Source organism: Hippopotamus amphibius, chromosome 6, assembly GCF_030028045.1.
Source record: "Hippopotamus amphibius kiboko isolate mHipAmp2 chromosome 6, mHipAmp2.hap2, whole genome shotgun sequence".
NCBI classification, from domain to species: domain Eukaryota; kingdom Metazoa; phylum Chordata; class Mammalia; order Artiodactyla; family Hippopotamidae; genus Hippopotamus; species Hippopotamus amphibius.
This window is the reverse complement of record NC_080191.1, coordinates 52,467-68,247: the sequence shown is the minus strand read 5'-3', so window position 1 is coordinate 68,247 and position 15,781 is coordinate 52,467. Positions and strand designations below refer to the sequence as shown.

The 15,781-nt window shown below is 43.4% G+C and overlaps 2 protein-coding genes across 12 annotated transcripts in view; one reads left to right on the top strand and one right to left on the bottom strand.

Moving 5' to 3' along the window:
* Positions 1-645, bottom strand: part of PSMB1 (proteasome 20S subunit beta 1) — a 15,825-nt gene extending 15,180 nt beyond the window's left edge. The window contains exon 1 of the mRNA XM_057740332.1: positions 376-645. Coding sequence (XP_057596315.1) covers positions 376-488 — 113 coding nt within the window. The 5' untranslated portion in view covers positions 489-645. The remainder of the gene's footprint in view (positions 1-375) is intronic.
* Positions 616-15,781, top strand: TBP (TATA-box binding protein). 11 transcript variants are annotated; one of them, XM_057740327.1, is made up of 9 exons: positions 616-913; positions 4,885-4,937; positions 5,426-5,605; positions 7,175-7,560; positions 9,880-9,967; positions 11,828-11,919; positions 12,938-13,105; positions 14,303-14,397; positions 15,095-15,781. In XM_057740327.1, exons 3-9 carry the CDS (start codon positions 5,552-5,554, stop codon positions 15,172-15,174), a joined length of 963 nt encoding a protein of 320 aa, XP_057596310.1. In that variant the 5' UTR covers positions 616-913; positions 4,885-4,937; positions 5,426-5,551; the 3' UTR covers positions 15,175-15,781. The 11 variants fall into 11 exon arrangements, with proteins under 11 accessions (XP_057596310.1, XP_057596301.1, XP_057596307.1 ...); XM_057740318.1 differs by having other exon boundaries at positions 5,403-5,605; XM_057740324.1 differs by having other exon boundaries at positions 5,400-5,605.

The following is a 15,781-nucleotide window of genomic DNA, read 5'->3' as shown; positions in this document are numbered from 1 at the left end:
GTTATTTAAAACGACAGAAAATGATGAAGCAGTTTGATTTAGCTGCAGACACACCCACGGCTAACGACACGGCCAGTCGATCCTAACTCCTTAACCGCAGATGCTCAAACGTGGCCCTCGCCTGCTGGCCCGAGAAAGACGTTTTAACGCTCTTGCGAGCGGAGGCCAGGAGTCACTTCCTATCTACCGTCTACGCACACCCGGCCCTCCACAGCGAGACCCGGGGAGGCTGGCCTGTGAGGCGAAGCCCTGGGGAAGAAGGTCGAACCCAGCAACCACGGACAGGGAGGCCTGCGGCTGGCGGGGCAGCCACGCCGACAGCTTAGGCAGGGACACCGCGGGGGAACCAGAGAGCGGCAGCTCTCCGGGCTTTACCCTCCGTTGAAGGCGTAGGGCGAAAAGCGCAGCTGCAAAGGGCCCGCGGCGCTGCGAGGTTCCATGGCCAGGTCTCTGCCCGGGCCCGAGGACGCAGCTACGGAGGACCACATCCCGCTGCTCCGCTCCTGCTGCCTCACGGCGAGATGGCGGCCCGGCCGGAAACGCGGCCACTTCCGGCTTCCGCGGCACCGCCTCCGGCCGCTCTATCTCGCGCCAGTCGTTGGTCCTAGAGGCCGGCGCCTTCGCCCTCAGGGCGGTAGCGGGCTCCGGCTCTTCCGAGAGAGGACAGCGACGGAAAGGCTTTCTCTCCCAAGGAAACATTCCAAGTCACTCCTGACGGGTAAAAGTGTTGAAGTCTGACCTTACAACGAAATCGGCAACATTATGGAGCCACAGAAACCCGCAGACCCTCCTGGAGTGTGAACGGGTATAGCCGTCTCTCGGACAGGGATCGGCGCGACGCGGCCGAGCCGAGAGCGCACGCGCGTCACGAGCCGGCGGCCTCCCCCGAGGCGCACGCCCAGCCAGACGGCGGGTAAGGGTGTCCCCAAAGCGGCGCTCCTCACCGCCCCACCCTGGGAATGAGCTCAGTGTCCCTACGCGGCCGGATGGATGGAGCAGCTGCGGGCTGTGTCACAGCAGAAGGCAGCCCGCTTCCGCTGGAGCGAAGGCGCACCCGCGGGGCTGAGCCCCGTCAGCCGAGCGAGAGCGCAACGGTGTCTCCCCGGCCGTTGGGCGCGGGTGGGTGGCGGTTGTGGTGCTGGCAAGACGGGATTTCTTTGCTTGATTTAATACCGTCTGTTAGTCTGTACGTCTTTATATGAGCATCATATTTTAGCATGTACAAATGTTATGTAAAGAAGCAAGCAAGCAGCTGGCTAATATAGGATGGACTCCCTGGTACATACATGCAATTCTGGAAGCAGGAAAGATTTTTGGAAAGTATATTTTAAAATTAAACCTTTCCATACTTTGCTGCAAACAGAGGATAAAACAGGATTTTCTTTGATGGTTATGGACAGAAAAGTATGGTATTTATTCAGGTACTGTCCTGGACCCAAAAATTCTATAACACATTTCCTGTCCTTAAGAACCTCACAACCTCATTGGTGATATGAAGTACAAAGGAAGCAAACTGAGCGTTAGAGCAGGTGATTACGCCCAAATGACCCACAGGAGAGGTACTCCGGGGTCCAACTACCTATAGTCTCTTTGTGACAAATGGGAAAAGACTGCATAAACCAAGCTGCCTTTGTTTTTCTTAGAATTCTACATGTTTGAGGACAGCTAACACGCTTACCGTGTGCCAGGCACTGTGCGTGCATTTCCTTAACCCATCTCAGAGTGTCCTTAGAGCACAAGCGCTATTATTATTCCATGCTACAGACGAAGAAACTGAGGCGGAGAGGTCGCGTAGCTTGCTAAATGTTACACCTCTAGTCGGTTTAAACAGTCAACATTTAAAAATCAATATCTTGCCTACATCCAGCAACGACCAATCAGAAAATACTCTGGCGGAGGGGCCTCGCCCGGAAGCCAGAAGAGCTCCGCCCCGCCCCTCGTTTCCCTTAAGCCGAGTACCCAGGGGATCACAGGAAGTGACGCGCCGCCCACACTTCCCATGGCTGCCGCTGCTCCGCGGGCCGTCGGCCGAAGCCGAGGGCGGAACGGGCGGACGTGACGTTATCTACACGCGCCAGGCGGTCTGTAGGGTCAGGAAGGGTCGCGGTGTCGGGCGCCGGGGCGGATCGCGGCTTCCCTTCGTTTTCGCGGACCGTTGGTTGTCTCTGCCGTGACTGCAGGTAGCAGCCGTTTTCGCTTTCCTCCGAGCACCCGCGCAGAGGCGACCCCGGACGCAGGGCCCTGGGGCGGTGGTGGGAGGAGGCGCGGAACGGACGGGAAGGGCGCGCGGGGGCCGTGCCCCGGGCTCGTGCTGCCGCGGCTCCGGCCCGCGCCTGCCGCAGGTCCCGCCGGGCCCCCTCCGCCGCCGCGGTGGTGAGAAGGCGGCTGCCCGCCATGCGGGCGCGGGGGGCCGGGCCGGGGCGGGCCCGCGCGGCCGGGGCCCGGAGTCTCTCTGTCCTGCCGCCCGTGGGTTCCGGACACGGAGAGGCCGCTCGCGCTGTTTGCGCGCCTCGGCGCTGCTGCCGGCGGGGCGCTTTCATAGTAGAGTCGCGCTCGAGACGTTTCAGCGTGTCGTCGGGGGCCGCAGACTTCAGGCGCGCTGGAGCCCGAGATACAGACGCGCGCCGCTCTGCTGGCACGGCCTCCTCCCCCAGGCCCTGGGTGGCGTGGTTTTCGCGTGTAAGGTTCTAGGTGCGCGTCTCTGCAAAGGCTGTGCTTGGTTGAGATGTGCAGTCACTAGGCGGCTGTGCAGTTAGTTGATTCTTTTCCCTTACCCGTGATTGCCTCCAAAAAATACCGAATTTGACGCTTCCATTACCCAGAGATGAGATTCTGCGCACAACTCTCTTTTCTGAGGATACGGTGGTGCAGCGATAACCGCGCCGTCTTAATGACACGGGGAAGCAGAGATAGTTCCATCACTGGGAGTGAGGAGAAGCTCCGAACAGTGGTGACGTTAGCCTCAACCTAGTTCCTCGGATTTCTTCTCTAGACGCAGTTTGCAAAAAGGGGTCTGGAGCCACCAGTTTCTGGACGGATCTGTAGTCGTATTAACGAGTGGTTTAAATCCTGCCCTCGTCATGTCTTGTCTCAACCATAGCGGTGACTTTTCAACCGAACTTCCAGCCTCCAGTTTTATCTCTCGGAATTCATCCACACTCTTGCCAAAGTAGATGTACTCACGGCGCACTTCAAAACCTTGTCACGGCTAGTATTGCTTATGTAAAAATGTCTTAAAATCCTGATAATGTGACCCCATTTACATTTGCTGTCTCATCCCCTGCGGGAACATTCTATTTAGTAGTCATGCTAAATTTGTTGCTTGCGTACTGCATGCTCTTTCAGTTTTTGTCTCTTTGTGCTTCATCTTTCTTCTGCCTGAAATGCTATATGTAAATTCCTACTCACCTTGCTAGATCCCATTCAGCTGGTCCCTGCTTTGTGAATTGCTCTTCACAACACTTGGCAGTTACCTTGTCTTCTTTTCGGTAGCATGTATGCCTTCATTCATGATCACGTACTACGTGCCAGGCCCTGTACTAAGTATAGAGTTTGCAGAGACGTATATTGCTGGTTTCTTCACTCAGCGGGCTTAGCATAGTGCATATCTGCTATTATGGCACTTAAGTTTTGCAGTGATTATTTGCATACCCTTCAAATTGAACTCTTTGATGCCAGGAACTGTATATATCCTCTTTGTTTTTATATTTGCAGCACTTCTGTTGTTGTAATAGGATAACAGTGTCCAAAAGAGCATAATTTTCTTATATGTCTGATGTTTTCTGAAGCAGAGTTTTCTCTTTTTTTTGGTCTTTTCCATTGATGAATACATAGCATATATAATCTTTGGAGTCCTTTGTCCTTTCAAAGTCATTGTCAGATTCTTTGAGTGCTTATTTTGTACCAGTACATGTGTCTTTGACGCTTAACTTGTAACTTTAAAATCCGTAAGTTCTGTGTGAGACTGTCCATCATTAGATGATGATGTTTAAAGTGAAATCTACTAATAATAGTAACGTTTATCCTGCACTTACCTGCTTGCTGTGTGATAACTAGATGCTATTCTTTTTTTTTTTTTTTTTTGGCTGCGTCGGGTCTTAGTTGCTGCACGCGGGATCTTCCTTGAGGCATGCAGGATCTTTCGTTGCATTGCGTGGGCTTCTCTCTGGTTGTGGCATGTGGGTTTTCTCTCTCTAGTTGAGGCGTGTGGGCTCAGTAGTTGTGGCATTCGGGCTTAGTTGCCTCGCGGCATGTGGGATCTTAGTTCGCCGACCAGAGATCAAACCCATGTCCCCTGCAATGCTGGACAGATTCTTTACCGCTAGACCATTGGAGAAGCCCCTGGATGCTAGTCTTGAGGTGTTAATCAGTCCTGTTTGAATTGGTCAGTTCTCACAGCAACCCTGAGCACAGTAGGAGTCCATCTGAACTAAACAATAAGAGGTCTTTTCATCAGTCACTCAGCTCTTTAGACTAATAGGAATTTCAGATGTGTGGCCAGTAAAGGGATGATGTAAGGAAAGCCAGATACAGACATAGTTTGTGTTTATGTGTTCTGAAAAGATAAAGTTATTACATATATAAAAACTTGATGTTTATTTTATTTTTATGTCTGTACAGCTTCTGTCACAGTGTTTTAAAGTAGTTGCTCAAGAAATGATCACATTAAAGTGTATTGGGTCTAATTCAAAATTTATTAAACTTGAATTTAGCCTAATAGCACTGTGTGTGCATAATAAATATTTCTACTCAGATATGACAGTTTCCTTAGGAATTCATTTTCCCTGGGTGTTTTTCCCCCAAAGTTTTTAATGTTGATTATGTACCTTAATTTTTAACATTTTGGACTATAAACACATAAAAAAACTTTTGTCCTGTTGGCAGTTTTGCATGCAGTCACGGGAAACGTGGAAGGAATAAGACTTCAGCTTCGTAAGGTAAAAAGAAATGTATTCCAAAATAGCTTCATTGTTTTTTTTGTTTGTTTGTTTGTTTGTTTTAATTTATTGGTTGTGTTGGGTCTTCATTGCTGCGTGTGGGCTTTCTCAAGTTGTGGCCAGCAGGGGCTACTGTTCTTGCAGTGTGCAGGCTTCTCATTGTGGTGGTTTCTTTTGTTGTGGAGCACGGGCTCTAGGCATGCAGGCTTCAGTAGCTGTGACTCGAGGGCTCTAGAGCACAGGCTCAGAAGTTGTGGTGCATGGATTTAGTTGCTCCACGGCATGTGGGATCTTCCCAGACCAGGAATCCAACCCGTGTCCCCCTGCATTGGCAGGTGGATTCTTAACCACTGTGCCACCAGGGAAGTCCTTTTGTTTGTTTTTTGTTTAACCATGAAACTGGTTTATAAGACTGTGTAGCTTACCTGTATTCTCACATTAAACTTCAAACTTTTTTCAAAGCAGCATCACTGTGTCTTGGTGTGCAGAAGCTATCCCAGAGGGTTGAAGGAGCCGCTGAGAAGAGTGTGCTGGGGATGCTCTCAGAAGAGACTGAACGCTGAGGCAATTTCCAGTCCAGAGGTTTGTAATTTTCCAAGAAGAAAGTGAACATCATGGATCAGAACAACAGCCTCCCACCTTATGCCCAGGGCCTGGCCTCCCCTCAGGTAATACAACTGGAGGGAGGGTGCACGCAGGACAGAATTTGCATTGTTAGAGACAGTGTAAAAGGGAAGGAAGGGAATTTAACCATCTGCTGTTGAAAATGGATTTATATTTTTTAAGCCTTCTTTATTTCATTGAGAAGTTCTCTTAGGCCTTGAATAGGCACAATAGTGTTTAATTTGGGGAGTTTGGAAGCTAAAATGTATATTTGCCTATAAAACTTAATCTTTTGATAAACACTTATGAAAGTGATCCAAATGATTATAGGGTGTTTGATTTTGGAGGTAACTCTAACCAAGTTATTTTCTAGTTTTATCTTTTCCTTTTTACGTTTACGATTCCCAACGATGTATCTACTTTCACAATCTTTAAATGACTTCTGTTGAGGTATAATTTATGTACTTAAATAAAAACACCCATTTTAAGTGTCTGTTTTGATAAGTGTATGCACCTGTGAAAGTTATGGAACATTTCAGTTACCCTAAAAATCCCTTCCTGCCCCGTTGCAGTCACTCCTCTAGCCTAGGCAACTACTGATCTGCTTTCCAGAATAAGAGAGTTTTGCCTACTCTAGGATATCATGCAGATGGCATCATACCAGTATGTCCTTTTTTTTGTGTCTGTCTTCTTTGCCCAACATACTGTTTGTATATCAGCAAATTCCTTTTTGTTGCTAAGTAGCACTCTGCTGTGTGGATGTACCACAGCTTGTCTGTTTTCCGGTTGCTGACGTTAGGGTTGTTTCCAGGTTGGGGCCGTTATGAGTGAAGGTGCTGTACGTTTGCATATATTCTCCGTGTCTGCTGTGTTTTTATTTCTCTTGGGTAAATATTCAGGAGTGGGATTGCCAGGTCATTATGTAAGTGTATGTTTAACTTTATAAGAAAGTGCCAAGCGTGTTCTAAAGTTCCACCAGCGGTGTGTGAGAGTTCTAGGTGCTCCACATCCTCACCAACACTTGGGCTTTTGTACTTTGGCCATTCTGAAAGTAAAAGCATTTTCCTGTTGACTTATGATCTTGAGCATCTTGTCAGGTTCTCATGTATGTATCTTCGCTTGTAAAATGTTCCACGTATCTTCGCCTGTTCTTCATTGGTCTGTTTGCTCATCTTTTATTGAATTTTGATTGTTCTTTATTCTGGATACAAATTCTTTCTCAGATATATGTATGGTAGATGTTTTCTCCTAGTCTATGGCTTAATTTTTAACTTTCTTGATGGTATCTTTCAAAGAGTAGACGTTCTCAATTTTTTTCAAAGTCTTAGAGCATTGTTACCCTCTAGAGCCTGAAGGATCAAGCAGCTTCTTTAAACTCTCAAGTGTTGTAAGTAATAGAGTTGGATTTCACACCAGGTCTACTTCCACATCCTAAGCTCTTACCAGCTGTGTTATGGTGAAGAAGAAAGTGATGTGTGTAAGAACAGCACGTTCCTCCCCATTACTGCTTAATAACCCCATCTGTGCTCGGAAGGTGCCTGTCTTTGCACATCTCAGCTGCTGTTTTACCAGCCACGTCCTACAGACACTCGACAGTAGCCAGCCTAACCCATTGTTGTCCTCACTTTCCACAGGGTGCCATGACTCCTGGAATCCCTATCTTTAGTCCAATGATGCCTTATGGCACGGGACTGACTCCACAGCCTATTCAGAACAGCAACAGTCTGTCTATTTTGGAGGAGCAGCAAAGGCAGCAGCAGCAGCAGCAGCAACAGCAGCAGCAGCAGCAGCAGCAGCAGCAGCAGCAGCAGGCGGCAGTGGCTGCGGTTCAGCAGTCAGCGTCCCAGCAGGCAACCCAAGGGGCCTCGGGCCAGACACCACAGCTCTTCCACTCACAGACTCTCACGACCGCACCCTTGCCGGGCACCACTCCCCTGTATCCCTCCCCCATGACCCCCATGACCCCCATCACCCCTGCCACGCCAGCCTCGGAGAGCTCTGGGATCGTGCCGCAGCTGCAGTGAGTATTGTTGTGTGTCCTGTCTCTGCCCCGAGGGGTCCCCTGGAACTGCCTGCTGTTCTTTGTTCTCAGGGGGATTGATTTATTTGTGTGCACTGATGGTGGGGATGCATCTAGACGTGCTTTCTCTCTCACTCGAGAAAGGGAAGGAAAGCTATCTTCGTGAGTCAGTGCCCCCAGTAAAAGGCTCTCATAACATCTGCAGAAATTTAGTAGCTGTGCTTATGTGCTTGGGCCAGTGAAGTCCCATATGGATTGCATTATTGTTATTGTAGACATTTCTCTGTAGCTGATTTACCAAATCAAGCTTTATGTAGTCTCCTTCCTTTGTGATATTTTAAGTCTTTGGGAAGATTAATTACTTACTCACAGAATCATCATAATTCATAGTGGTCCTTGTTTTTCTTCATTGGTTATTATAAGGGCTGCATGTAAATTTTTGAAGAACTGTGTCCGTCCCACAAGCTGAGGATTAGGGCTGTTCTTGCCCTAAATGTATTTTTCTACCTAACTGAAGTGGGTCCTGTGTGTAACAGAATTGGGGGGTGGGGAGACAAGTAGGGGAAATTTCTCCTTCATGAAAAACAAATATTCTCACATATCTGTCAGTGAGAGCTTTTGCCTTTACGAAGTTTATGGCCACATGAAGGGTTATTTGTACTAACTACGTCACCCAGTTTTCTTGTAAGTCATTCCTGATCATTTTTAGAACTAAGTAATGTTTAATCATGGATCCTGACTGTTATCCAGAGACCTAAATCTTGGTGCCTCGGGTGTTTGATCTGAAACAATGTAAAAAACAAAATAATTTTAATCTTCATGATTTTAGAAAGATAAGCACTTGTTGGTTCACCTGTACAAACACCACACCCTGTTGTCTTGCACACTTACCTGGCTTCTGTGTGCATTTAAGTTTGCACCTTTGGTCTCAATTGTAAATTACACCGAGTTCAGATGGGTGTTTGTTTCTTGCCAGCACCTTAATATTTCTGGTATTCCAAAAAGTGTCCCAGAAAATTCCCAAGATTGTGGAAATTAATAACATACTTTTAAATAGCCAGTGGATCAAAGGTCACAGGGGCGATTAGAAAATACTTAGAAACAAACGAAAACGAAAATATAACATACTAAAACATAACGGATGCAGCAAGTGTTGTGCTAGGGGTGAAATTTATTTATAAATGCACTATAAATGATCACATTAAAAAACAAGAAATATTTCAAGTCAATAACTTAACATTACAACTAGAAAAAGAACAAACTAGATCCAAAGCTAGCAGAAGGAAGGAAATAGTAAAGATTAGAGCACAGAGAAATGAAATAGAGAAAAGAAAAACAGTAGAGAAAATCAGTGAAACTAAAGGTTGGTTCTTTGAAAAAATCAAAGTTAGATAGACTAACAAAAAAAAGTGAAGACTCAAATTACTAAAATCAGAAAAGAAAGTAGGGATGTTACTGCTGATTCTACAGAAATAAAATAGGTTATAATAAAGTTGTATGAACTTGTGTATCTAAACTTGATTGGAAGGAAATAGGGGATGTGGAGATGAAAACGTTGGTTGCGGTGATCGTCCTGATTGGCCTTACAGTTTATGTTGAAGAAGACACCCAGCTTCTCTTCAGCATGACTGTGAGCCATCGAGTTTTCAAAGCTATCGCTTTGTGACTGTGCAGAAAGAGCCAGCAGCAGCCATGAGCTGGAACAGTTGGAGATGGATTTGCAATCTGGGATCAGTATTCACAGGACAGTGATGTGACAGCCTCTTTATAAGTTATTCATACAATTATATATGAATGTTAAAAAATGAAAAGGGTTCATTGGACCCAGATAATAAATGATGATGTTTGTTTTTCTTGATTTACTGAGGGTTAATCAGAGGATAGGTCAGGTGTTCTTCCTTTGTTCCTCAAAGATAACTGAATTTTTCCTCTTCCAAAAGATACTCATTTTGAGAGAAGTGAGAGAGTCATACCTCACTTAGGAGCCATGGGTATACAGAGCAAGTTACCCCCTATTTAAGCCTTAGCTTCTTCATCGGAAAATGGCAATATTAATAGTTATTACTTCATAGTGTAAGTATTGAGAGTATCTGTGTAAAATGTTGGCATGGTGTTTGGTACCTGGCACTTAATAAATGTCAGCAATTTTTTAAAATTTTAATTTAAAATTTTAGAATTTTAATTTAAAAAATTAATAGTTTAAACAAACTTAATTTTATTATATTTCATTAAATTAGTTCTAGTGAAAGAATATGATTTCTTGATAATCATCTACCATTAACAGTAAATAATCATGTTTTCTTTTCAAATTTCTTACAGAAATATCGTATCTACCGTGAATCTTGGTTGTAAGCTTGACCTAAAGACCATTGCACTTCGTGCCCGAAATGCTGAATATAATCCCAAGGTCAGAACAATCTTAATTTATTTCAAACTATAATAATACAGAATTTTCTTCCAGAGGTCTCTAGATCAAAAAGAATATGTTGTGTTTAAGTTTGCTGACACCAACAAAACAAGAATGTAAAGCAAAATATGTAGCATTTTTACTGAATAGCCACAGAGTAAGAGACTCTGGGAACACAGCAGTCCACAAGATAAAGTTTGATATACCCATTGTGAGGGGATCATCTGAAGTTACAGAACAAAATATATTGTATGATCCCATTTATGTTTTGGAAACTGTATAGAATAGAATACCATGCTACCTGGAATTTACCTCAAAATAATCCAGTTAGAGAATTGGGAAAGGGGCATATGCATGAAACAAGATTAGCCAAAAGTTAATCATTGTAAAAGTTGGTTAATAAGTATAAGGAAGTTTATTATATTTTTCTACCTTTGTATATCTGCTGAGATTTTATAATAAAAAGATTATGGGGGAAAAATACCTGCAAGTTTTCTGATTTTAGGATAGCAGCCTAACGCATATGGCAAATCCATGAGTGCAGCATTATAAGAATTAATCTTTTGTCTGTCATAATTTTATTAAGTTGAATACATAACTTCACATAATTTTTTCTAATGAAACGATATTAGTTATCCACCCAATAAAACCAGTAGAGGGAATTAAGGAAACGCACCAAAATTAGGCATTTCCTAGGACTTGTATAAACTAGAATTTAACGTTAGCATTTTCACATGGTGGTAAAATCAGAGGGAAGACATACAGTATTTTTTTTTTTTAATATTTATTATATTTCAACCCATTTCAGTTATCCTTATTGATCCTCAAACTATCCCCTCTTTGGCCTGCAGGAGACTCTTGAACTTGACAGCTGACACCATTTGATATGATCCTAGTAGTCTTTTTTTTTTTTTTTTAAATTAATTTTTGGCTGCATTGGGTCTTCGTTGCTGCTCACGAGCCTTCTCTAGTTGTGGAGAGTGGGGGCTACTCTTCGCTGTGGTGCACGGGCGTCTCATTGCGGTGGCTTCTCTTGTTGTGGAGCACGGGCTCTAGGCGCGCAGGCCTCAGTAGTTGTAGCACTTGGGCTCAGTAGTTGTGGCTCACGGGCTTAGTTGCTCTGTGGCATGTGGGATCTTCCTGGAGCAGGGATTGAACCTGTGTCCCCTGTATTGGCAGGTGAATTCTTAACCACTGCGCCACCAGGGAAGTCCCCGTACAGTAGTTTTGAAACTAAAATTGTGAAAGCAGTCTGATTTGTCAGAGTCATCTTGATTAGAAACATATGGATTTTTTCATATGTAATTAGATAGCAGATATTAAAATTTTAGAGTTATTTTGAAAGTAATTTTTTGCTTTATATCATGTAACCTAGTAACTGAGGCCATTGTGTTTGTATAAATACCAATACATCAATACCGTTTCTAAAAGTCTATTGGAAACAGGAGGTCACGTCACTATGCGTTGATATGCTTGAAACCTGATTTATTCCTGGTGCAGGTGGAAAAGGTATATCAGTTGATTTGCCTTAAAAAATCATTAATAAAACAGAAAATGTGTAGTTAAAAATATTTTTGCAAATATTACTTACCTTCAATTGTTGGGATGTGTATGACACATCACAGAGATCTTGGTCCAACCGCCTTGGTAGTTTACGTGTTTGCTCCCTGTGCAAAAGCGTGTGTGCCACGTGACGCTGTAAGGGAGTCCTCTATGGAAACACATGACAGATAGCTTCATAGCTGTCCAAGTACCAGGTCCTTCTTACTATTTGGCATGTTCTTTGTCACTGTCTAGTTCTCCTGACAGAAGTCAGCAGCCTGACATGACCTTATTAACTGTTGTCTCTGGCTCTTGTAGCGGTTTGCTGCTGTGATCATGAGAATAAGAGAGCCTCGGACCACTGCACTGATATTCAGTTCTGGGAAGATGGTGTGCACGGGAGCCAAGAGGTGGGTTTAAAGGAGTTCATTGTCTTGGTCTGTATGTTATGAAAGAAATGGCTGTGTCTCATAGTTTCTGGATGTTAGGCTAATAATAAAATGTTATTATTGCTTTCTTATTAAAATAGTTGATTCTCATCACTTTTAGACAGCAGTACTTCATTTTCTTAAAATCAAGCATTAGTTTAGGGTGTATGTTATCATTTTATCTCCATACAATTCAGCATGTATGCGTGCCTAATTTTTGTCATTTGTGACCCTGCACTTGAGAGCCTTTTGTCGACGATGATATTATTGCTTTCATTCTGCTTTTGTTACATAAGCCCTGCACTGCTAAGTCACAGTTTTATCCAACAAATGAGTTCTAGGAATGGATAAAGAAGGACTTGACATAAAAGAAGACTATTGTATACAGTCTTTGAGTATAAATCTCATCAGTATTTTCCTACCCAAATGACGCTTATTAGTTTTCATCTCAGTAGGAATTTGTGGGCTAAAATACAACAAAATAATAATGGTGATGACGATATTATATTTCTTATGTATAAAATCTGGGGCTGTCAGGACTTCCCTGATGGTCCAGTGGCTAAGATTCTGCTCTCCCAGTGCAAGGGGCCTGGGTTCGATCCCTAGTCAGGGAACTAGATTCTACATGCCGCAACTAAGAGTTCGAATGCCGCAATAAAGCTTCCGCACGCCGCAACGAAGATCCTGCGTGCTGCAACTAAGACCTGGCACAGACAAATAAATAAATAAATAGCTATTTTTAAAAAAAAATCTAGGGCTATCAGTACTTTGGTGAATTGAAAAGGTATTCATTTTGGTAGGCCTGAGTTTTCTGTCAGGGACACGGGAATACTTTATAAATAAAACTGTTAATGTCTGTTGAGCTATTCTTTATTGGAAGGGGTGAGCAGTTTATACCTTTTAAATTATCTTTCCTAATTTGGACTTTTTATAAGTTATTCATCTAAATAATTATTTTAGCTGTCTTTGAGTATGAATATCTCACTTTTTCTTTCCCTAGTGAAGAACAGTCCAGACTAGCAGCAAGAAAATATGCCAGGGTTGTACAGAAGTTGGGTTTTCCAGCTAAGTTCTTGGACTTCAAGATTCAGAACATGGTGGGGAGCTGTGATGTGAAGTTCCCTATAAGGTTAGAAGGCCTTGTGCTTACCCACCAGCAGTTCAGTAGGTGAGTCTGAAATGGATTATGATTGCCTTTGGCAGCAATTAATTTATAATCTATTTAAACATTGTTCATGATAAAACCTATGCAGAATAATTAGTATGTAAGAACAAATGATATACTTGTAGGTATATCTATTGTTGAAGTTTCTTCCTGATGTCTTTGATAACACCCTACTATTCTCACCAGCCTCCTACTTTCCTGTCATTTCACTTAATGACACCTAAAACTCGCCTTTACTGGGATGAAATTGATTCCCCTTCTGTATGTTTCATCATTTGAATACATTTTAAATGGGTGAATAAAATCCACAACCTCTTGAGGTGTGGAAAAAACACTTGTTTCTTTTCCCCCAGTTGCTTGAATCTTTTGTCCTAGTCAACATTTATTTTCTCTGCTACTTCCTGATGAAAACTTCCAAGGCAGGTGGTCCTTGCCCACCTCTCCAGCCTCTCTGCTTGCAGCACCCCCGAGGCTAATCGTGCCCTTCTTGCACCAGGGCCCTTGCAATCCCACTTTCATACCTGGCACACTCTTGTTTCACTTTTCACTTAGGAAACTCCCACTGGCATTTCACATATGCACCCCAGCATCTCAAGCCTGTCTTGAATTTTCCACTAGGTTAAACAGTCACACATCCTGTCTTCAATCTAACTAAGAAAATAAGATTACTAGGATTAGAATAAAACATACCAATAGCGCATTTAGTCAGACAGCATAGTCAGGGAAAGGTTCAGTCTCCAGCCAGTATCTTTTCTATTACTTCGGTTAAATTGCCCGATCAAAGTTAACAGCTAGAGGATATTTCAGTTTAAGGAGATGAGATGTGAATGATTAGAAGGTAAACTATGTGACTGTCAGATATTATAAGTAAATGACTATTGGGCTCTTATAAGTTGGTATAAACTTATCCAGAATGAAACTTGATAAAGGTCAGAGACTACAGAACATACATATAAAGCTCTTGTTCTTATGTCAGGAAATCCAGATTCGTTAGAAATAAAGTTGGTCTTCAAGTGCCAGTTACAAGCCGGTCTCGCTGGCCTTAAGTATGCTCTCCTGTGATGCTCCTCTAAGAACTGGGCTGCCCTTCCTCATTAGTTTGCTGCTTACCCAGTACTTTCCCGTGTTCAGGTCCTCATTTTTTTCTAAAGGCGTGAGCAGCTGGTAATTTGTAAACTGTTTTTGCCATTTTCCTTCTAGTTATGAGCCAGAGTTATTTCCTGGTTTAATCTACAGAATGATCAAACCAAGAATTGTTCTCCTTATTTTTGTTTCTGGAAAAGTTGTATTAACAGGTAAGTTACAACAGGAAGTAGTGTTTGAAGTTTTGAAGCTGTCAAGAATGGCATTTTCTCAGTGCTAAGAAGTAATATCACAGTGTCAGGACAGTTGACTAGTGACTTATAAAGCAGCTGTGCCCCCTTTTTCTCTTCCCCGACCCTCTGATGGGAAACATACCCACCGGAGGGAGTGAACCGAGGGAAGTCAGACCATAGCCCTGCTGGGTCTTCAGCTGAAGCATGACCTTGGTGGGGAGAGGGGGGAGGTGAGGATGACACTGCGTAACAGATGGTGTATTAAGTTGGGTACCACTGCCTAAAACTTTGGGGTTCATCAGCATTATCATTTTGTGACAACAAAGGAAGATTCAAGAGTTTGGTTGAAGGCAGCAACTGGGAGAATAAAATTCAGCCGCTCTCACTGCTGCCCTGCTGGGTTCTGACCCAATGCAGAGACCAACACCAGTCATACGGGCAGACTATGGGGAAGGAAGCTGGATTCACCTAGGCTGTTGCTTTTGTAATTTTTTTTTAAAACGCCAACTTAAGAAAATACCATCTTAAAAACAAAAATAGAATGGTGATAAGGGATTCCATTAATGTTTTAATGCCTCCATCTGTCTTACTGGGTGTGGAGAGAATTGTGCTTGTGATTTTGTTATGCTAAGAAATGCCATTTTAGATGCTTCTCTACTCCAATTTGTCTTCATAGGTGCTAAAGTCAGAGCAGAAATTTATGAAGCCTTTGAGAACATCTACCCTATTCTAAAGGGTTTCAGGAAGACAACGTAATGGCTGTCGTGTACTCCTGCCTCCCCCACCCACTTGTTTTTGTAAAACAAATCAGTTTTGGTACATTTAGTGGCGTTGTGGACGGCCCCATGTGGTGAGAGGATGGACGTTCGCTTGTAGGTTGCAGCGCCAGGTGACGCTCTCCTGCATGTGTACCCCATATGGATGCCAGGAAGGGGTATTATTTCTGCACAGAGAACACGAAGCATTACTGTAAATTGCTCGAACTGTGCTGCTATTCGGGTAGCGCTGCCCGTTTATTTATATTTAGATTTTAAATACTTACTGCTGTTGACAGGTTGGTTTAAGGGACAAAACTTTAAGTGTTAAAGCCACCTCAACAATTGATTGGACTTCATTTTGTTTAATTTCTTCCCCATAAACCACAGTTTTTATATTTCTACCAGAAAAGTAAAAATCTTTTTTAAAAGCGTTGTTTTCTAATTTGTAACTCCTAGGGGTTATTTTTGTGCCACATTCCGCCTTTTCAGTATTGCAGGACAGAATAGAAATGTATTAATGAAAACAAATGGCTGTACATATTTTTCTTCCTTCAGAGTACTCTGTACAATAAATGCTGTTTATAAAAGTGTTAGATTGCTGTTAT